The following is a 21,145-nucleotide window of genomic DNA, read 5'->3' as shown; positions in this document are numbered from 1 at the left end:
ATCTCCTGATTGGTCTTGCACCATATATCCGGAACCTCAAAAATACGAATCAGTCTTCAATCCTATCAACGAACACCTTCGGCACGGTAATTTAAGCCACGGGATGCCGCCGCGGCTGTCGGAGCAGTCCTCCACAGAGTCGCATGCTCACGAGGCCTCGCTTCTCCCAGCAAGTGCTTCGATTAATCCAACAGTGTTGCATCTTCGTTGCGAACAAGGAGAACTGACCGAGTGTTTCATGGCTGTTCCGACACACATGCTCGTCGCCGTTGGGGTGACATCGATCGGTGTTCTACTGTGAACAGAATTATTATGTTGTAGTATGATGCCGTTCTTCTTGGTTTCTTCCTCGTGATCGGGGTCTTTTCGCAATGGATCCGCGAAGTTTCAAGGGATGAAAGATCTAACAGGAATCGAGGGAAGGGGCGAGGCAGAACGGGGAGGAGCAGAGGACGCAAAACGGCGAGCTCCATGGTCGACATGGAAGGAGAGGAATTGGATGGCAGCGATAGTGTTTCCCTCCTCACAAAGGCGGTGACTAAACCTCGGGCTGGCCCATAGTTTCGTGGGCCAGGTCAAGGCCCAGGCCTACATAAAGGAAGAACCACGCTGCCCTTATCGCATCGGCTCTCTCCGCGGTTCTCCTCCCTTGAATCGTCCCTCGACCCGTCCCCGCAGCCCTAATCCCTTCCTCCGCCGGTTGCAACGAGGAGTTTAGGGCCCTCCATAGGCGTCGCCCCCGGCGTCTTCGACGCCCGCCCCCTAGCTTCCCTCCTCCGCTGGTACCACCCCTGTTCCTCCTTTGTGGGCTCTCTCCCCTGCTTGAATCCCGCCTGGTCCTTGACCTCGAGGTCCTCCCCCACTTTTCGTCTCTTAGGATCTTAAACACACACACACACACACTCTCTCTCTCTCTCTCTCTCCTCGCCTCATTACATAGACACAGTTGGAGAAGGAAGCAGGACGTCGCCGACCAGTCCCAGGTGCTCAGTTCGGGAGCTTGACCGCTCTCGAGCAATACGGGAGGGAGATGACGACCACCGGTATGTTTTACCTTTTATCAGTTTACTTGTACACAGATCAAAATAGAAGTGTTTTGTCCCTTTTAACTCGATAGATATAAGTAAAACAATGTTGGAAATTTCTTGTACCACCAGCGCAAAACAACATATACCGAGCACATAGTATAACGCTAGTTTCCAGAAGTACATGTGCAATTTAGTAAATGCAAGGGAACAACAAGCTGATTCTATTCATTTTGGCAAGTAATAAATCTCACTGCAGTTTCCATGAAAGCTTTCTTAGTCATAATGTGTTACTTACTATTATCATTATTATTATTTGTCATGTGACTTGTTAACTTGGGTTTTTTATTTTTAATTTTTAACATGTAGGTGCCTTGATTTCTTTGCTTTTCAACTTACTTGCTCTAAAGACAAGTTTATGTAGTTTAGAACATTTTTCGATTCAATGGTTGACAGAATTGACATAATTCTCACCTAATGCAAAATGCAGGGCAGACACAATGTAAAAAAGTAAATATAATATTTTGCATGTGTGTCAACACACATGCATTAACCTTTAATGTTCTAATTTAATAGTTGATCGAAAATGGAAAAGAATAGGAGAATGTGAACAGAAAAGGAGAGAGCGAGAGAGTGGAGTTCTCTTTAGAGTTTTCTTTAGTGAGGAATAATGTGAGTTAGAAGAGAAACCACTTCTTTTATTCCTCTCCCCGTGTTCCAATAGGAGAATTTAACTGTCTACTAGTAGTTTTCACACGCTAAGCCTTCATTCTCACCACTGCCACAAGATGGTGACTCCTGAGATCATTTTAGTTTGGGATAAGAATGGATAGTATTCTTGAATGTTCTCGTCAATGATCAAAATTTCCTTGATACACTATAGCTGAACAAGTTATTCAAAAGCAGTGGAGGTTCATGCATGCTCGCTGGAGATGCCCATTCTACGTCCACTGAAACCGCATGAACTTTTTATTATTAGACTTTATGGTATTTTTAGCTGCACTCTAGATGTCTTAAATATGCAATATCTGGGAGCTATCGTCTTGAATCCAAAGCTCGCTTCTTCTATACTTCACATTTGTATTGGCATCCAGGCACAACTGAAGCTTAATTCATCCCATTTTAAAACTAAATCACTGACGCTCATAAGAAAGGATCCTTTGTTTGCAGGGTACATGAGTCTATTTCCATCTCCAACTGAGTTCTTGTATCTAGTAAGGACTTTTTTGTTTACCATCATGTTATGATCAAGAAAGCATGGGTGTGACTGTTAATAAAACACTCGGTGCAGGCCTCTTATTTGAAAAATGTAGGCCACCTGTTGCATACTCTTGATTTTTGAGTCTGCTATACAGGCAATTAGGCTATGTTTCACTAATATTCTTGAGCTTAGACTGCATGTGAATATGCCTTAGTACCCGATTTGCAGTTTAATCACTTCCCTTCAAAGTCATCTTAGTGTGAAAAGAATTTGAATCCTACTCTTTAAGTAAGAAACTGCACATGATATGGCATGTATGTTGTCCGATGGTTTGCAGTAAAAACTACCACATGCTGACTTGCTTCTAGATAACCTAAGAGTATGGAGATAACAAATCTTTTGTTGTAACCTTGGCATGTTACAGCCTGATTATTTTTCTATTATTTTGTTAAATACCTATTAAATCATATGGGATCGGAGATGTGAAGGATTACTTAACCTGCAGGTTTTGTACCACATGGCGGAAAATGCCTTCCTCTCCCAGGGCTATCCAGAGGAGCTATTTTGACATCATATTCATATAATAGAGGCCAGAGACTATTCTGTGGTAGCAAAGGTCTACTGAAAAGCTTCACTTCTCACAATTCAGGGAGGATGTCTGTGTCTTGCAACGCTAGTCCTAATAACTATAAGAGGAATCCTGATTTCTCTAGACAACAGAAAGGGTCTTCCAGGGGAAAGAGCAGGAAACACCAAGAGCCTGAGCAACCTGAGAACACTGAAGAAATCGATTTTATGTCTTCGAAAAATGGGTCATTGCCTAACCTATCTAGTAACCCCAGGTATCAGGCTACTGCAGCTCCAGGACAGAGAGAGAAGGAAATAGTTGAGCTGTTTAGAAAAGTTCAAGCACAACTACGGGAGCGGTCTGCGATTAAGGAAGAGAAGAAGATTGAATCTGCACAACAAGGGCCAAGTGAGAGGGGAACCGTTGATTCGCTTCTAAAATTATTAAGAAAACATTCAGTAAATCAGAAGAAGAAGGGCGCTCCGGAAGAGGATTCCAGTGTTGACCAACGACAAAAGAACAACATATTCGAGGATGAGCAGAATTTTAATCTTTTTGACCCTGGTGATATCAAGTCAGAGGAGTCTCATGAGCCAGGCCCTCCTCCTTCCACTAGACCTGCATCAAATTTCAGGCGAAAATCTCCTGTTCCTAGAATGAAGTTCCAACCTGTGTTTTCAGTAGAGGATAACAACATTACTCCCTCAAAGTCCCGAGGGAGGAGGAAGAAGAATGACAAAATTGAGTCCAAGCCAGTGGCACAAGCAGAACCGCTGATTCCGGATAGTCCGGACGAACCATCGTTAGATAATGAGTTGGTCCTTTCTAATTCTGATGAAACTGCCAAAGAAGAGACTACAGAATCATCTGCTGCAGAAGTCTCCCCTGATTTAGGTTCCTTAAAACTTTCTGAATTGAGGGAGCTCGCGAAGTCTCGAGGCATTAAAGGCTATTCGAAGCTCAGGAAGGGAGACCTGGTTGAATTATTAAGTGCTTGACGGTTCATACAAATGGTAAGATGGTGTTGTGTCTGAATACTATCTTTATAGATGGTTTTATCCATTTTCTTGTCTGAATACTTTTTGTTTGTAGGATTGAACTGGAAGTTTCTATTTTTCACTAGTAAGCAGTTTTGATATCTTCTTGCTAGTGTCATTCAAAGTATTTTGCATGACCTGATTAAAACTGGGATAATTAGATTTAACCTTTTACTATGAAACAGATTGCTTGCCTGGTTCCATCGGCCTGAGCTGTGGCTCATACCTCCAACCCTTGAGGTATTATTCTTGGAGGTTTATGATCTTTTTTTTTTTGTTTTTTTTTTTTGGTTGCATGTTTCGATTTTTACCTGTCAGTCTAAAAGCCTTCAGGAGTATATTATATATTAGAATTTCTTCTATAGTTTTTTAAGGAATTAGATCGAAATATATGGTAATCAAATTTTGGATCTGTCTAGCTGAGACACAGACGGAGCGTTAGTGGAGCTCACCAAGATGATTGTCCACCATCAATCTTAGTGTAAGGCGATATCATATCGCGCAGACACCGAGTTTTCAATTCAAGCGCAAGTTGGGTCCGATCTATTGGCCGATACGTCAAATCTGTCACCGAAATCATCCCGTTAACACTAAACAATTGACCCGAACCGTAGACTTTGACCTTAGTCCCCATTATAACCTTGACCCTAAACAATTGATTACTTTTTGCATGCGCGAAGTTTTTTGTTTTTGTTTTTTGTTTTTTCTTGCCTAACTCGTGATTATGTATGCCAAATGGGTCTTTAAAACGTCAACCGCTTCCACCAGCCTGCCTGCCTGCGTCTTTAAAACGTTCATTTCACATCATTAATGTGGACTTATTGGATGCATAGAAAAACTTCCGTTGACTTTGCATGGACTCGACAGTCCACACGAAGGAAGCTTCACCACAAAAAGCTCTGCGTTCATCCACTGTATTTTCCCGCTTCAAGTCTACATGAATGTATGCTATTCCCATCCTGCAGCTCGCTTTTCCACAGAGAAGATAGCACCAAATCATACAAGGACGAAGGATGTGGGATCAACGACGACGACGACGACGACCATCCCAATCAATGCACGCATTTGCCACGACGAATCGAGTGGGAACGATTAGCGCCGAGTAGGTGGTGCGCGTCCGCCGCGTTAAACACGGCATCTCTCTTCGTGCCTGCAAGCGTACTCGTGCCCCACGGCTTCGAAAACATTTTTTTTTTCTTAGAAGGTCAAAGTCTTTGGTCTTCACTTTGATCGTTAGATTCACGCAACTCAGTCAACCGATAATTCCGACCGATCGTTAGATTCTGGACCACGATTTCCACCACCAAATGTTCGATGGAATTTAACCTTTTCTCACGGCTAATTATATATTATCCCACCCCCTTATAATTAGACGTTTTTAACATTGAATTTTTTAGATTTAAAAAATTTATATTAACGTATTTAAAATTATGAAAGTAAAATATATAATTTATTTATCAAAATATCATCGAGATGGAAGACATAATAAAGAATTATCGATTTTGATTATGACAAAATGATCATTTCATTTCATGTATTAATGAAAGGTGAAGAAAGCGTTGGCTTAGGCAGTTGAATGATTAATTTCTTCTCCAAATTGATCTCTTTAGGTTAAGGGCAAAGCTCATCTATAACATGATAATGTTGATTTAATCCTAAACCCTAAGAGATCGATTTGGGTGAAGAAACCCTAAGAGATCAGAAGAAACTAATTTTATGATTACCCAAGCCAATGATTCCTTTCTTCCAACTTTTATCTAAAAAATTATTTTGTCATTGGTATATAAACACCAACCCGAACTTAAACAGAGGTTTAAGCTAAGAAATGGCGGGTGAAATCCGAGGCCCTTCCTCTCTCTTCCTCCTCTACCTCTTCCTCTGCCTCGCTTCCGTGGTTGCATCCCAGACACTGCCGAACAATGACCAGAAGCAGATCCTCCTGCGGATCAAGCGGGAGTGGGGGGGCGAACCCGCTCTGGATTCGTGGAACGTCGACACCTCCACCACCTACTGCCACTGGCAGGGCGTGGGCTGCGCTGCTGACGGCTCCGTCGTCAACATCACGCTGTCCGACCAGAACGGGACAAGGATCACCCGGCCGATCCCCGCCTCCCTCTGCGACCTCAAGAACCTCACCCACCTCGACCTCAGCTACCAACGCATCCATACCCGCTTCCCCACCTCCCTCTACGACTGTTCCAGCCTCCGGTACCTCGACCTCCAGCAGAACGGCTTCGTTGGAGCGATCCCCGCCGACATCGACCGACTCTCGCCGCGGCTCACGCTCCTCGACCTCTCCGGCAACAACTTCACGGGCGACATCCCTCCCTCCTTCGGCCGGCTCCCGGCGATCCAAACACTGTGGCTGCATGCCAATCTCTTCGATGGAAGCTTCCCTGCCGAGATCGGCAACCTGTCCCGCCTCCAACGGCTTGGGCTGGCATACAACTCCTTTGCTCCGATGAGGATTCCATCGGAGTTCGCCAAATTGACTAAGCTGACCTTCCTGTGGATGGCCAAAGCGAATCTCCAAGGCGAGATACCGGCCTCGTTCGCGCAGCTCACAGGGTTGACTCAGTTGGACTTGACGCAAAACTCGCTCACCGGAGCGATTCCCGCTGGAATCTGGGGCCTACCGAATCTGCAATACTTGTACCTGTACAAGAACAACTTATCCGGTTCCATCATCATCAACGGGACGATCGGAGCTCTGGGCCTGGTAGAGATAGATCTTTCGATGAATCAGCTCACTGGATCGATCCCAGACGACTTCGGCAAGCTCAAAAACCTCTCTCTTCTCTACTTGTACTACAACAGGTTATCCGGCGAGATACCGGCGAGCATCGGCAAGCTTCCGTCTTTGTCCACTCTCCGACTATTTAGCAACGGCTTAACCGGCGTCTTACCGCCAGAATTGGGCAAGAACTCTCTTTTGATAGACATTGAGGTCGACGACAACAAGATCTCCGGCGAGTTACCGGACGGGCTATGCGACCGTGGCGCCTTCAATTCCATCGTGGTCTTCAACAACAACCTCACGGGAACGATACCGCTGTCGCTCGGAAAGTGTTCGAAGCTCAACAATTTCCAGATCCACAACAACCGGTTCTCCGGTGAGCTGCCCGATGGGATTTGGTCCGCCATGAATTTGACGACCGTGATGGTGAGTAACAACACCCTCTCCGGCACGCTTCCGGAAAAGCTCCCGTGGAATCTGACACGATTGGAAATCGAAAACAATCGTTTCAACGGAAGCTTTCCGTCCTCAGCTGATCGCTTACAAGTGTTATTGGGGAGCAACAATATGTTCTCCGGCGAGCTCCCATCGAGCCTAGCCGGACTCTTAAGCCTCCAGACTCTGGTTCTGGGAGGCAATATGATCACCGGAAAAATTCCGGATGATATATCGTTGCTGAAGTCGCTAAATGATCTCGATCTGCGGCATAACCGGCTGACCGGCGAGATTCCGGCATCGATCGGGTCGCTGCCGGTACTGACTACTCTCGACCTGTCGGCGAACCATCTCTCCGGCCCAATCCCGTCGGAGATGGGAAACTTGAAGTTCAACTATTTAAACCTTTCGTCCAACCAGCTCACCGGCGAGATTCCGGCGGCGCTGCAGATTCGGGCTTACGACCAAAGCTTCGTATCGAACCCCGGCCTTTGCGCCTCCAAGGCGTACGTCAACGTCAGCACCTGCCGGTCTGGATCGGGTGGACTCGCTCGTGGCCTCCGCATCCTCTTCTTCGTCCTCGGCGCGGTCGTGTTCTTGATGGCGTTGGCGTTCGCTACCTTTGTATACGGGGACCTCAAGAAGAAAAGGAACGGTGGCGATCTCGCCGCGTGGAAGCTGACCTCTTTCCAGTCGTTGGATATTACGGAGTCCAGCATCCTACGTGGCATCAGGGATGACAACGTGGTCGGCGGCGGTGGGGCCGGCATGGTCTTCAAGATCGACCTCGGCGACCGTGGCGTCGTCGCCGTCAAAAAGATTTGGAACGGTAGGAATCTCGACAGCAGGCTGGAGAAGCAATTCCAGTCGGAGGTGCAGATCCTGGGATCCATCAGGCACAAGAACATCGTCAAGCTGCTTTGCTGCCTCTCCGGCGCCGACACCAAGCTTCTGGTGTACGAGTATATGGAGAACGGGAGCCTCGACCGGTGGCTGCACAGGAAGCGGGCATGGTTCGGCGGCGAAGACCGATCGCGGGACGAGCAGCTCGATTGGCCCACGAGGCTGGAGATCGCTGTGGGGGCGGCCCGGGGGTTGTGCTACATGCACCACGACTGCTCGCCGCCGATCATACACCGGGACGTGAAGTCCAGCAACATCCTGCTGGATTCCGAGTTCAACGCTCGGGTCGCCGACTTCGGCCTGGCTCGGATGCTGGTCAAGCCCGGCGAACCCGACACGGTGTCCGTCATTGCCGGGTCCTTCGGCTACATCGCTCCAGGTGAGGATGGCATCACGATTTACCACCATTACTGTGCGAGACTGCTGATCGCTGGGTTTTCCGTACACAGAGTGTGGGTATTCCAGAAGGCTGAACGAGAAGGTGGATGTGTACAGCTTCGGGGTGGTTCTTCTGGAGCTGACCACCGGAAGAGAGGCAAACAATGACGGCGAGCAATGCAACCTGGCAGAGTGGGCGTGGCAACAGCTTCGAGAGGAGGCAGAGCTGAGCGATGCTATAGACACGGCCATAAGGGACTCCCCCTACATGGACGACATGACGACGGTGTTTAAGTTGGGTCTCCTCTGCACGGAGACGTTGCCTTCGAGGAGGCCTTCCATGAAGGAGGTGCTGCATATCTTGCTGCGGTGCCATCGGCCTCCTGGAGTCGGTTACAGTCCCATTGCGGAACAAGACGTGGCGGCGCCGCTCATACGAGCAAACACGGGTAGTCGACGACAGAAGCCATCTCATGGCGGCGACCACGACGACCACATCATGGCATGCAATGTTTGAGGGGAGAGAGCAGAGTAGAAGAAGGTCGATGGTCAGAAGGGAACGTACATTGGAGCATCAAATCGTATCCAATATATAATTTATTTAGGGATGAATAAGAATTAAAAATACTCACCAATTGCAACAATGAGCCCATAAGGTCTCCATCTTTAGTGATGAAAGCTTTTGAGTAAGGTAACAACAACAAATTGACTCTTCTTAGGTATCCTTTTTCTCTCCGGTCTCATGCACGAGGCGAGGTTGGTCAAATTGGGGGTGCGGCAAATAAATGAGGCCGTGACAAGTGAGAGTCCTTGTAGCGAAGTCCGCAGTCTTCTTGTGTATCTACTTGCGTCATGTCAGCCACATGTGTAGCCACCCATGTAGACCAAGTCATAATGTTTTAGCTAGCCAACCTTCGGCTATTGACTTTTATGCCTACGTCTCTGGATATGTAGGATTTCGATTTCAAGTCACAATCGTTAACTAGTTCACCTTATGCTTCTTGAGCTCTCGGTCGTTGGCTATTCCCCCACATCTATTATTGATCGGAAAATATTTTGGAAACTTTCATACTATTTTCTATGTTCTTTGCTTTTGCTGGAAGCTATTGCTTTAAACTTTCTTTCCTCTCGTGCTAGTATTGGGGCTCTTCATGTGTGTTTCCGTTGCCATTAGCACTCAGACAACAACGTACTTCAATTTTGTTTTCAGTGTTCTTTTATCAAAGAGGTTTGATCCTTATTTCAATCTAACTTGGGAGTTTCTTTTTGACTTTTATGGATTCTTGGCTGCAGGGGGAATGACTTAGGGAAGATGCTGGCTTCAACCAATGTGTTCTGAGAGCTATGATTGATGATCACGTATGTGTTCTGGCTAAGCTGGAAGGCCAGAAATGAGGTTGTGTTTCAGTTTAATTTAAGTTGTTATCTTTTGGGAAAACACATAAAGAAGGGGATGGGAGCCAAAGTCCGGTGCGGGACCTCTCTCATCATCCTCTCTCTATTCCTCTACTTCGCTCCCGTGGTTGCATCGCAAACACCATGGAACAACGAACAGCAGCAGATCCTCCTGCGGATCAAGCGAGAGTGGGGAGGCGAACCCGCTCTGGACTCGTGGAACGTCGACACCACCAACACCTCCTCCTCCTTCTCCTACTGCGACTGGCCGGGCGTGGGCTGCGCCGACGATGGCTCCGTCGTCAACATCACGCTCTCCGGGCAGGACGCGCCAATGATCTCCCGGCCGATCCCCGCCTCACTCTGCGGCCTCAAGAACCTCACCCGCCTCGATCTCAGCTACAACAACATCCCCGGCCCCTTCCCCACCTCCCTCTACAACTGCTCCAGCCTCCGGTACCTCGACCTCTCCCAGAACCGCTTCGTCGGCGCGATTCCCACCGACGTCGACCGCCTCTCCCCGCTGATCACGCACCTCGACCTCTCCTCCAACAACTTCTCCGGCGACATCCCTCCCTCCATCGGTCGGATCACCGCGGTCCAGGAACTGGTGCTCAACAGCAATCTTTTCGATGGAAGCTTCCCCGCCGAGATCGGCAACCTGTCTCGCCTCCAACAGCTTGTGCTGGCATACAACTCCTTTGCTCCAATGAGGATTCCATCGGAGTTCGGCAACTTGACTAAGCTGACCTTCCTGTGGATGACCAGTGCCAATCTCCAAGGCGAGATACCGGCCTCGTTCGCGCAGCTCAAAGGGTTGACAAAGTTGGACTTGTCGCAAAACTCGCTCACCGGAGCGATTTCCGCCGGAATCTGGGGCCTACCGAATCTGCAATACTTGTACCTGTACAGAAACAACTTATCCGGTTCCGTCGTCATCGATGGGCCGATCGGAGCTCTGGGCCTGGTAGAGATAGATCTTTCGATGAATCAGCTCACTGGATCGATCCCAGACGACTTCGGCAAGCTCAAGAGCCTCTCTCTTCTCTACTTGTACTACAACAGTTTATCCGGCGAGATACCGGCGAGCATCGGCAAGCTTCCGTCTTTGTCCGCCCTCCGACTATTTAACAATGGCTTAACCGGCGTCTTACCGCCAGAATTGGGCAAGAACTCTCCTTTGTTAGACATTGAGGTCAATGACAACATGATCTCCGGCGAGTTACCGGACGGGCTATGCGACCGTGGCGCCTTTAATTCCATCGTGGTTTCCAACAACAACCTCACGGGAAGGATACCGCCGTCGCTCGGAAAGTGTTCTCCATTGACAACTCTTTTCATGAACGGCAACCAATTCTCCGGCGAGGTACCTGATGGGATATGGGCGGCCGTGAATTTGACAATTCTTGTCATGAACGATAATGCCTTCTCCGGCACGCTTCCCCACAAACTCCCACCGAAGCTTTCGTGGTTAGAAATCGTAGACAATCGATTCACCGGCAAAATTCCCTCCTCCGCTCCCAGCTTGGTGGTGTTCTTGGCCAGCAACAACATGTTCTCCGGCGAGCTCCCCTCCAACCTAGCTGGACTTTCAACACTCCAACTCTTCTATCTGGGAAACAATATGATCTCCGGAAGAATTCCGGAGGATATCTCATTGCTGAAGTCACTCGCCGAGCTTAATCTACGCCATAACCAGCTAACAGGAGAGATTCCGACGTCGATCGGGTCGCTGAAGCAACTGATATCGATGGATCTATCGGGCAACGAGCTCTCCGGCTCAATACCATCAGAGATGGGTAATCTGAAGCTCAGTTATGTCAACCTCTCGTCCAACCACCTCTCCGGCGAGATTCCGGTGGCGCTACAGGCCGAGGCATACGACCAAAGCTTCCTCTCCAACCCAGGACTTTGCGCCTCCAATTCTCTTCTCAGCGTCCCCACCTGCGCAACCAGGGATCACAACTTACTCTCTCGCCTTGGCCTTCGCATCCTCTTGCTCGCTCTGGGCGCGCTTGTGTTCTTGACCGCGGCAACGCTGTTCTCCATCTGCGTGATCGGGAAGTACAGGAAGAGGAGGCATCTCACCGCATGGACGCTGACCCCTTTCCACTCGTTGGATTTCACGAAATCTGACATCGTAAATGGAATCAAGGAGGAGAATCTCATCGGCGTGGGCGGCGCTGGTAAGGTCTACAGGGTCACTCTGGGAAACCGGGCCAGCGAGATCGTGGCCGCCAAGAAGATTTGGAACGGCGGGAATCTGGACGGCAGGCTAGAGAAGCAATTCCAGGCAGAGCTGCAGATATTGGGATCCATCAGGCACAAGAACATCATCAAGCTGCTCTGCTGCTGCTCCAGCCTCGACTCCAACCTGCTGGTGTACGAGTACATGGAGAACGGGAGCTTGCACAAGTGGCTGCACAAGAAACACATGGCGGCCGGCGGATCACCGCAAGAGACACCACTGGATTGGCCAAGGAGGCTGGAGATCGCCATCGGGTCGGCCCGAGGGTTGTGCTACATGCACCACGATTGCTCACCGCCCATCATACATCGAGACGTGAAGTCGAGCAACATCTTGTTGGACTCGGAATTCAACGTTAAGATCGCCGACTTCGGGTTGGCGCGGATGGTGGCTAAGCCCGGTGAGCCCGACACGGCATCCGTCATCGCCGGATCGCATGGCTACATTGCTCCAGGTGAGAAAGATCCGGTGATTGATTCCCCTGTTCTCGTAACAAAAAGACTAGAATTAATGTGATGAGGGTTCAATCTCCACGCAGAGTGCGGGTACAGCAGAAGATTGAACGAGAAAGTGGACGTGTACAGCTTCGGGGTGGTTCTTCTGGAGCTGACAACGGGAAGGGAGGCACACGACGGCGGTGACGATCAGTGTAACCTGGCAGAATGGTCCCGTCGACACCTTCAACAAGGTGGAGAACCAGGCGATGCCGTCGACCCGGAGCTACGAGGCTCATCGCACGTAGATGACATGGCGACGGTGTTCGAGTTGGGCATCCTCTGCACAGAGACTTCGCCTTCGCAAAGGCCTTCGATGAAGGAAGTGTTTCGATTCCTGATGCGATGCAAGAGGGCCTGAAACGAAGCCCTGTGGAGTGGCTCAACTTCCCAAAGCGAAGGAAGGTGGCTTTCCAAACATTTGAGCAGTGACTGATGTCCACTGCAGCTGCATGATTGATTGACAACCAAATGACATAGAACATGATTTTTCTAATCATCGTCGCAAGAAGCAGTTCTGTTTGTTAGAAGATCAAATTAGGAAACAGAACATAGCCAAGCATGCATCGAAGTGTAGAAGAAAACCACTGTTACAGATAAATACTGGCACAGCCATCAGCTGCAGACAGGAGACCAATCCATAAGATTTGTGAAGGGATCAGATCTCCTCCTCTTATTTGCCCATAGTGAAGAGACGATAGCAAAAAGGATAAAAAAAAGGATACAAACATACGGCGGCAGCGGTGGAAACAGCAACCTCTTTAATTAAATTCTCGCTTTTTCTTTCCTTCTGCGAGATTGACTACCATCTTGTTTCCGCAACATTAAATTAACAAGTCCTTCATAAAAACAATAGCGGACATAAGGTTCATAGTGTTTTGCATAAAAGTCTCTGCTGAGAAGATACCTTTAGGACAGTACAGGCTGTAGATACTGAGAGTGAGAAGCTGCGAGGAGAGCTGCACCGATGCCTGATCCATCGCTTGCCAGCTTGACGACAACAGAAGATGAGGCCTCTTCTCCGAGCATCTCCTTGAGGGTGCATTGCAAGCACTCGCTGAAGATGGTGTAGTGTTCGTAGAGTCCACCGTCCATGGCGATGACTGTCCTGCCTCCATCCTTCACCGCATTGTCGCGCCCGATCTTCTTCAGGATACCAACTATGCCAGCAGCTGCCAAGCGAGCCCCACGCTTGGCAATGATGTCACAGATCTGGATTACCACTTTTCTTGTTTTGAGAGAGGTGTCGGGGATCTGGAATTCAAAGAGAATCAGATATTCTGAGGAATAGCCAAAAGCACCTTCGTCAGGAATATTAAAATCATACCCCTAAAACCTCATTCAGCTTTTTCCCAACAACTTTCAGATCGGCTGATGTGTCATGGTGCATAGCTGACATAACGGGGGTCCTGCACATCTCATATCGATAATTTGTTCAGACTAAACGTTAAGCTGTAAGACATAGAAGAAAAACCGATATTCTAAAGCATAAAATGATAACTAATTATAGAAGGAATGTAGAGACCACCAGTTCAATTGAGACTGAACTGCATATGAGCATATTAAAAACCATTTCATACTTCCACCCCAATGTACAAGATACATGGCTTGAAGTCTTAGTTTCAGTTTCCATTTCAGTCACTGATCAGGTCAAAACATTTCTGCTTTTTTGGGCAAGCTCTAACTTCTATCGTGTTTAGATACTACCAGAAAAAATAATGAAAAAAAATACTTGAAATTGCTTTTCGATACTCCCAAAACTAGAAAAAAATGGGGAGAATGTCACTGCAATTATGAAGTTGGAGAACAGGTTCTAAAACAAGATAATAGATATTTCTTAGTATGAAGAGTCGTTGGATATTGTCATTGGTCTGGCAAAAAGACAAAAAAAACAGAGAGTAGCAGGATAGGTAAATATGATAAATAGTAGGAAAGCTTACTGACATGATATTATGAAAAGAAATAAGGTTACATGAATTAGGTCAAGCCATCAAGGCTATAAATTTCAACTTTTTGTATTATACAAACTACAAAGGCACTATAATCAACAGGATTCTAGCAACACATCAAAATGACCTATTCTTTCAGAACTGGCCCAGGAATCGGTAAAAAATTTTCAGAATCACTCACTTAGGCAATGTTCATTGAACCAGGCATATAAATCTATGGAAGGATATGAAGCACTAGTTTCCATTCTAGCAAGGAAGCCAATTATCTGAATATATTGAATTATTACCACCTAATTAGCTGAATCTGTATGCAAAATGTGCAGTATTTACCAATAGCAAGTATGACAACATACCGTAATATGAATGGAACTTCAAGCTTTGGTGGAACACAGTCTCCAAAAAAGGAAGCTTCCTTAGACAATCTCAGGAGGACTCTTCGTAAAATTTCTCCCAGGTACATTCCAGAGATTAACTTTTCAAAAATCTGTCATGACAAAACAATATGGAGACATTGCATTCCAACATATTCCCGCAATAGAAAGATGTTCGACAAAACAACGTGAATATCGCGCATCACCTGTTCACCAGGGTTTAAACTCTCGTTATCTAATGCTTGATCATAGTCCGTTGTAGGAAGATGAGATGACCTAAAATTTCCCCACTCCATGTTGATAACCTGAATATCGATGCAATTCAGGAACAATTTAGACTATGTCAACAGGCCTTGGCAATGGCTATATACCAGGAAACTTATTCTACTATACGTTTTAATTATCATAACAATGGCAAACAAAAATAATTTAAAATCAGATAAAGAAGTTTGCTTACCATCTCTCCTGATTTGGGTAAGAGACCATGCCACTTAGGTATTGCATGAGCACGCTCTACATAGGCTGCATTTGTACCGGTGCCCAATATCACAGCAGCAACTACATCATTATCATAATATCTCCCACCAGCTAATGTCCCAATTGTGTCATTAACCTATGTCAATGAACATTAACTCACTTCATCTCATCTAGATAAGGAAATCCGTAGCAACAAGAAAATAATCAATTATATAGCCAAAGTGCTACATATTACCATATCAATGAAAAAGATTACCATCTTGAACTGAAAGACGGGAAATGTAAAGAGGAGCATACCAGTGCCGATACTCTCATATCAAGACCTTGTCTTTCCATGGCCCTAGTCAATTCAGCCACCACATCTTCCCCAACCTACTTTCAACAACAAACGGAACCACAAGATATTAGGTCTCATTACTTAAGATATGATATCTAAATTCAAACTACATAATGCCCAAATGAACTATCAGCTGAACATCAACAGGACTTAAGAAACTTACAAAAGCAATTTCACGATCTAACACAGTTTGTCTAGTTAAACAAATATTAAAAATTTTGAATGGCAATGCATCAAGCTCTTTTAAGCTATGACTGGACATAAACATCTTACTAGCAATTCTAAGAAAGCGAAGTAAAAGCAAATAAGTAAAAAATCCTTAAAAAAATTTTGAACGGTTAAGACATGCAAAGTTATTAATTTCAAGAAAAAAATAGAAAATGCAAAACCTAAATAAGCATAGAAACATTGGACTCCATTATTGATTGAGCTTCTTTTGCTTCGTTGTCAAAAGCTGAGATGCTCAACACAACCTAGTAGAGTGTTTTCTTTTTAATCTTGTCCAGTATTAATTAAAATGCAAGTTAAGATAACACATTAACCACAGACAACAAACTCTGGAATTTGCCTACTTGACAGAAACTACGATGAAAAGAATGGATGAAACTTGGCTTGTCGTTGTTCAAAATTATAGCCCATAGGTGAAGATTGAGTAAATAATGTTTTTAGAACCAAAGAATAACTGAATCATCTGTAGGGATGAAATACAAATTTTTCTAAAGCTGACCTAAAAGCTATAGCAAGATAAGTTATTCCATTATCTAACATCATACGCAGATAACACAATAAAAAATAACAAAAGTACCACTACATATGCCCACTACAACTGCTAATCAGCACAAAGCAAAATTAAATATAACTTCTCAAGAAAAATAAAAATCTGCTGAGATGTTACCGTGCCATCGATATTGAAACCTTTTGTCCATTTAATAAGGGTGCCCGACGCTATAGAAATTTGCCTCACCGGAAATGAAAAGGTAAAACCGAGTTCCCTCTGCCTACCAACAGGAAGGTGAAAATCTTCACCTTCGGAAGCAACAAACTTTGCTAAAGCCGAAGCAATGAAATCAAAAAGTTCCTAAAAATATAGAGGTAAACACATATTAGATGCCCCACCCACATAATCTTGATAAAGAACACCACAATTAAGCATTTCACTTACATCTGAGCCTCCAACCATTAGATGTGGTGGAATGGAAACCTCCTCAAATTCTTGCTTTGCAACACGCCCCTCCTTTCCCCCCAGTTGTACACGTAGGACACGGAAGTTGGTTCCTCCAAGATCTAAAGCATAAAACAGACCTGTCTCATCCCTGTGAAAGCAGTATTTCAGTCTGAGATGCCACTTTAGGATATAGATGCAGATTCAAAGCTGTTTATCCAATAACACACAGCAACAGTTCAACTTTCAAATCCAACTAGCATGTTTTCTGTAGGCTGGTAATCATACGCAAATAATCTTACAGAGAACTACATAAACCACAAAATATCACACGCATGCCAAATGGCCAATTTGACATGTGCTTATTTTCCAACAAAAGATATTTCTCATTTAACATATTCCAAAATGTTTTTGCTACCATTAACAACTACCTTGCATATGCATATGCACAAATATATACACACACATCTCAGAGGTCCTCATATATATGCTAACTGAAATCTATTATGTGTCTTCCCCAACATAAAGTTGAACCTTATTTTCCTTTTTGACGCACAACAAACTCTTCTCGAACGCACTGCACATGTTGCTCTTAAGGCAGATATCATTTAATTAGACCTATTTCAATGCTAGTGATCTAAATCATAATGCATGCTAACAAATCATAATGCATGACTTGATTAACAATTTAACAATCCATCTGCTTGAACTTAATCCAGCTGCTGTGTAAACAATGCTTAGTGATCTAATGCAAGGATAAAATAAATGTTTGGAAGAGTATTCCTGCTTTTTATGTCTCCAAAAGAGATGAAGGCTGTGAAAGTTAAAGCGGTTTTAAATCCTATAAAGGTTTGATGAAGCTGATTTCTAAGGCCAAGTCAGCTAATACAAAATAAAATAAGGTAGCAAGTATGACACCAGTTCTGCAGATATGGTGCAACCTCTGACCCTGACATCAGCCTTCGCTGTGACGCAGCCATGAATTCCACAGTTTTGGCGCACGCTCTTCCCCTGACATCAACCTTCATTATGGCATGGTCATTAGTCATTCTTGCTGCCCGCAGCAGCCCAAGGCTGCGAACAGTTTTGGACCATGGTGACAGTGCAATCAAGGTCTATGTCAGGGCCAAGAGGTACATCGTAGCAACCACCGGAGATATTTGCACGAACAACCATTACATTTCAATGACACTTCGAGAGATTCTCCTTCTCATCACAATTTTTTTTTAAAAGAAGAAGTAAACAACTGAGTGGTTGCAAGAACATGAATCAAATCAGAAATCAGATCAACACTTTTCTTGTCGTTCTCTGATGTTGTGTTGACAATTTATGACCCTAACACAAACTAAAGAGGGGTATCATATTTAAAGTAGTCATAGATGCATTTACATTACCGTAAACACCAACAGATTAAAAGTAAAAACACAAAAGAAAAAAACTAAGACGAAAAAAATGTATAAAGTAATATCTTTCAGGCCCCTGCAGAATTTTAGAAAAAAGAATCTTCTTTTCACCCGATGGAACGTAAACCGGCTATAGAAAGAATTCTAGTAGTCACTAAAGTCTAACCACAAGCTCTTAGCAAAGGGAACCCACAGATAACTCATATTAGAGGAGATTGCCGGACGAAGAAGAGATGTCAAGAAAATGATGCTATAATCAAAACCAAAATTTTCAATAAAATCATTGAATTAACAAAGAAAGCACAGAATCTATTAATAAACATAATAGAATAAGGAACACCGCCCCCACACCAAGGGAAAAAAATAATTATATATAGTTAAATTAAGGCGAAGAAAAATCTTTGACCAAATATCATGCCAATATTTCAAGGAGACGCAACTGATCTCGGATCAACAAATACGCAACAACATCAAAGAGGCTTTTTTTGTCCTTTGCCCAAAGGAAAGACGGCCCATACCCAGTCGGGAGGTTGTCAACGTAGCTGATCAGCATCTTGAGCTTGCTCCCGCCCTCGGAGGCGAGTCCAGCGTGCATCTCCACCGTCATCGCGTCGGCCACCTGCCGCAGCTTCCCGACGGGCGTCGCGCACCGCTCCTCGAGCTCCTTCACCACCGCAGAGACCGGCGCCCACTTACCGGAGCTCCGCATCCTGTTACGCACGACGAGCGCCGTCACGGCACACGCCGCCGCCGCCGCGCACACAACTGCCGTCGTCACTCCCACCTTCCCCATTTCCCCGACACCTAGCACCGACCCAAGCAGCTCCGACGAGAAGACCGCGACCCAATCCTTTCCCGATCGATCCAAGAACCTAGGGTTCCGAGCCCCGTCTTCCAAAAACCCCTCCCTCGGATGTCCAAATCGATCAAGCTCACAAGAACAAGTCGGGATTTTGGACAGATCGGCAGCTCCTCCCCACCTGGTCGGGATCAACGAGTTGGGCAACGGTAAGATCTTGCAGGCCGATGCGGTACGTCGCAAGGATTTTGGTATTTATTTAGCCGGAAGAGAGAAAGCCGCCATTTAAGAAACACTAATGGCGTATTATTATTATTATTATTATTATTATTATTACAGTGCATTTGATGCAAGTTACATATATTACATATTATATTTATATATATATATATATATATATATATTCGACGGTCAACAAATTGACTGGATTGGTAATTTTCTGGGTGGAATTTTCAATCTCCAATGTTGCAAATTAGATATGATTGACATTATTAATTGACTTTGACTTGAATCCAAACGAGATGAGCTCGAGGGAAAAGTCAACGATCATTTTGAATCGTAAAATTTGACTTGAAGAAAACAAGTTCTCCACAAAAACAGTAGGAATCAAACGGATGATTTCAAGAAAACCATTTATTATAACCTTCCTCCTATACGGAGGAGTTCCCCTACATATCCTCCGCAAGTGCAAGAAAGATTCATTGATGGGTTACGATGTATGTAATCTTATCATGTCAATTTGGCCTTATCAAATAAAAAAACATATTTCATTTATTAAAACAACTTAATATTTTGGAACTCGTGATCGTTATCATTTTTATATTCATATGATGATGATGTCACATTTTGGAATCCAAATCGAGGAATAAATCATAGGCGATCACAATCCAAAGCATTTGGCTTTATGCTCTGAAATAAAGCCATTCGACAACAGCACGCATTGCGGTGAGAGAGAGACGCGTACGTCTGTGGGTTCCTATCTTGTCTCATCGACTTCCATCGTTTGGGCATCATTTCATCTCCCCAAGCGATGAAGCATCTAATTGTATTCTTTTACCATTAAGTGAAGTCACGCATAGAAAAAGCTTCCTAAAAATTCAAAACGAGTTGAAGTGACCCCAACATGCCTCTTTTAACATTTTATATATATATATTGAGAATTATCTCGAATCATTCTTTTAATATTTTATATTAAAAAATTTAACATTTATATTTTTTTTTTACAATGTCACTAGTAAAATATTTTATATTGAATTAATATTTATATAGATCATTTATTAATCAAAGTTTATTATATATATATATATATATATTAATTATACTATCACATATTGATTATATGTAAAGAGAAGAATTGGAATAAAAACGTCATGCCTAATTATAATTAGCTATGGTATTTATATTTTTAAAAATTATATTAGATCCTTATATTTATGAAAATAAAATATTTAATTTATTTCTCATCACATCGTCGATTTTGGTGATAAAAATATGATAAGATTTATCACTATGACTCTGTCTTATTTTGATTTATCCATATACAATCGTTGATATGAAAAAAAATAAAATTAAATATATTAATTTTATAAACATAAAAAATCTCAATATAATTTTTAAAATTATAAGGATCAGAATATTAAAAATAATTAATTATCAGATAATTAGTCCAAAACATCATCGATTGTAAAATTCAACGATGGTAAGCCCGAAGAAGATGATCGGAACAGAGCACCAAATGCAAGCGCGGTGAAGAACAGTAGTAATTCCTACTACAGTGTGATGACAGTGGCCAACCACTGAAATGGAATGGTGAGGCAGGCAGGTGTTTGTTGTAATTCCTGTTCGAACAGCAGAACCAAGAACTCAAAAAATGGGGTTGTGTCACTGGTCACGATTGGTTTGCAGATCTCCAGGTTCAGAATCCCCAAACGCCACTGCCCAATCCCAAGCAATGGGTACTCTCTCTGGTTTGCCGCTCTCCCACTCAAAACACTTGCAGGAGCTACCAAATGGGGTGCCATTCCTCTACCCATTTGCCCATTTCCTTCAGCTTCGAGCAACTATAAACAATACATAACTCAAAAACACTCGCCATAGCTACTCCAGCGTGCCATGCCTCTATCCTTTTGCCCATATCTTTTAGCTTCGTCTCTTGGACACTCACAATAGCACCTAAATAAATATGCTTTTGTTTTGTCTGGAGATGGCTACCTAAGTGTGCCATTC

The 21,145-nt window shown here is 44.5% G+C and overlaps 4 protein-coding genes across 4 annotated transcripts; 3 read left to right on the top strand and 1 right to left on the bottom strand.

Annotated features, from left to right (window-relative positions):
- The first annotated feature begins 614 nt into the window (after positions 1–614).
- On the top strand, positions 615–3,932 carry LOC135644363 (SAP-like protein BP-73). The gene is made up of 2 exons (XM_065161869.1): positions 615–1,043; positions 2,732–3,932. The coding sequence occupies exons 1-2, from the start codon at positions 1,031–1,033 to the stop codon at positions 3,790–3,792; spliced, it is 1,074 nt and encodes a 357-aa protein (XP_065017941.1). The 5' UTR covers positions 615–1,030; the 3' UTR covers positions 3,793–3,932.
- Positions 3,933–5,656: 1,724 nt separating this feature from the next.
- Positions 5,657–9,215, top strand: LOC135644244 (receptor-like protein kinase HSL1). Its single transcript, XM_065161718.1, has 2 exons — positions 5,657–8,285; positions 8,356–9,215. Exons 1-2 carry the CDS (start codon positions 5,657–5,659, stop codon positions 8,799–8,801), a joined length of 3,075 nt encoding a protein of 1,024 aa, XP_065017790.1. The 3' UTR covers positions 8,802–9,215.
- A 121-nt stretch (positions 9,216–9,336) lies between these two features.
- Positions 9,337–12,933, top strand: LOC135644995 (receptor-like protein kinase HSL1). The gene is made up of 3 exons (XM_065163012.1): positions 9,337–9,473; positions 9,578–12,381; positions 12,466–12,933. The coding sequence occupies exons 2-3, from the start codon at positions 9,636–9,638 to the stop codon at positions 12,780–12,782; spliced, it is 3,063 nt and encodes a 1,020-aa protein (XP_065019084.1). The 5' UTR covers positions 9,337–9,473; positions 9,578–9,635; the 3' UTR covers positions 12,783–12,933.
- Positions 12,934–12,958: 25 nt separating this feature from the next.
- Positions 12,959–19,242, bottom strand: LOC103996098 (hexokinase-2). Its single transcript, XM_009416916.3, has 10 exons — positions 18,639–19,242; positions 16,718–16,868; positions 16,451–16,633; positions 15,516–15,590; positions 15,199–15,354; positions 14,948–15,046; positions 14,724–14,854; positions 13,749–13,830; positions 13,329–13,675; positions 12,959–13,260 (listed from the first exon to the last, which is right to left on the bottom strand). The coding sequence occupies exons 1-9, from the start codon at positions 18,911–18,913 to the stop codon at positions 13,331–13,333; spliced, it is 1,497 nt and encodes a 498-aa protein (XP_009415191.2). The 5' UTR covers positions 18,914–19,242; the 3' UTR covers positions 12,959–13,260; positions 13,329–13,330.
- Between the last annotated feature and the right edge of the window lie 1,903 nt (positions 19,243–21,145).

The sequence above is a fragment of the Musa acuminata genome, chromosome BXJ3-8 (genome assembly GCF_036884655.1).
Source record: "Musa acuminata AAA Group cultivar baxijiao chromosome BXJ3-8, Cavendish_Baxijiao_AAA, whole genome shotgun sequence".
Lineage (NCBI taxonomy): Eukaryota > Viridiplantae > Streptophyta > Magnoliopsida > Zingiberales > Musaceae > Musa > Musa acuminata.
This window is presented reverse-complemented; position numbering and strand designations above follow the sequence as displayed.

Coding starts and splice junctions, on each gene's coding strand:
- LOC135644244 (XM_065161718.1), top strand. CDS start 5,657: ATGGCGGGTGAAATCCGAGGCCCTTCCTCTCTCTTCCTCCTCTACCTC. Junction 8,286..8,355: donor CTTCGGCTACATCGCTCCAG/GTGAGGATGGCA, acceptor TTCCGTACACAG/AGTGTGGGTATTCCAGAAGG.
- LOC135644995 (XM_065163012.1), top strand. CDS start 9,636: ATGATCACGTATGTGTTCTGGCTAAGCTGGAAGGCCAGAAATGAGGTT. Junction 12,382..12,465: donor GCATGGCTACATTGCTCCAG/GTGAGAAAGATC, acceptor ATCTCCACGCAG/AGTGCGGGTACAGCAGAAGA.
- LOC103996098 (XM_009416916.3), bottom strand. CDS start 18,913: ATGGGGAAGGTGGGAGTGACGACGGCAGTTGTGTGCGCGGCGGCGGCG. Junction 14,855..14,947: donor GTTTAAACCCTGGTGAACAG/GTGATGCGCGAT, acceptor TTGTCATGACAG/ATTTTTGAAAAGTTAATCTC. Junction 13,676..13,748: donor AGCTGAATGAGGTTTTAGGG/GTATGATTTTAA, acceptor TTTGAATTCCAG/ATCCCCGACACCTCTCTCAA.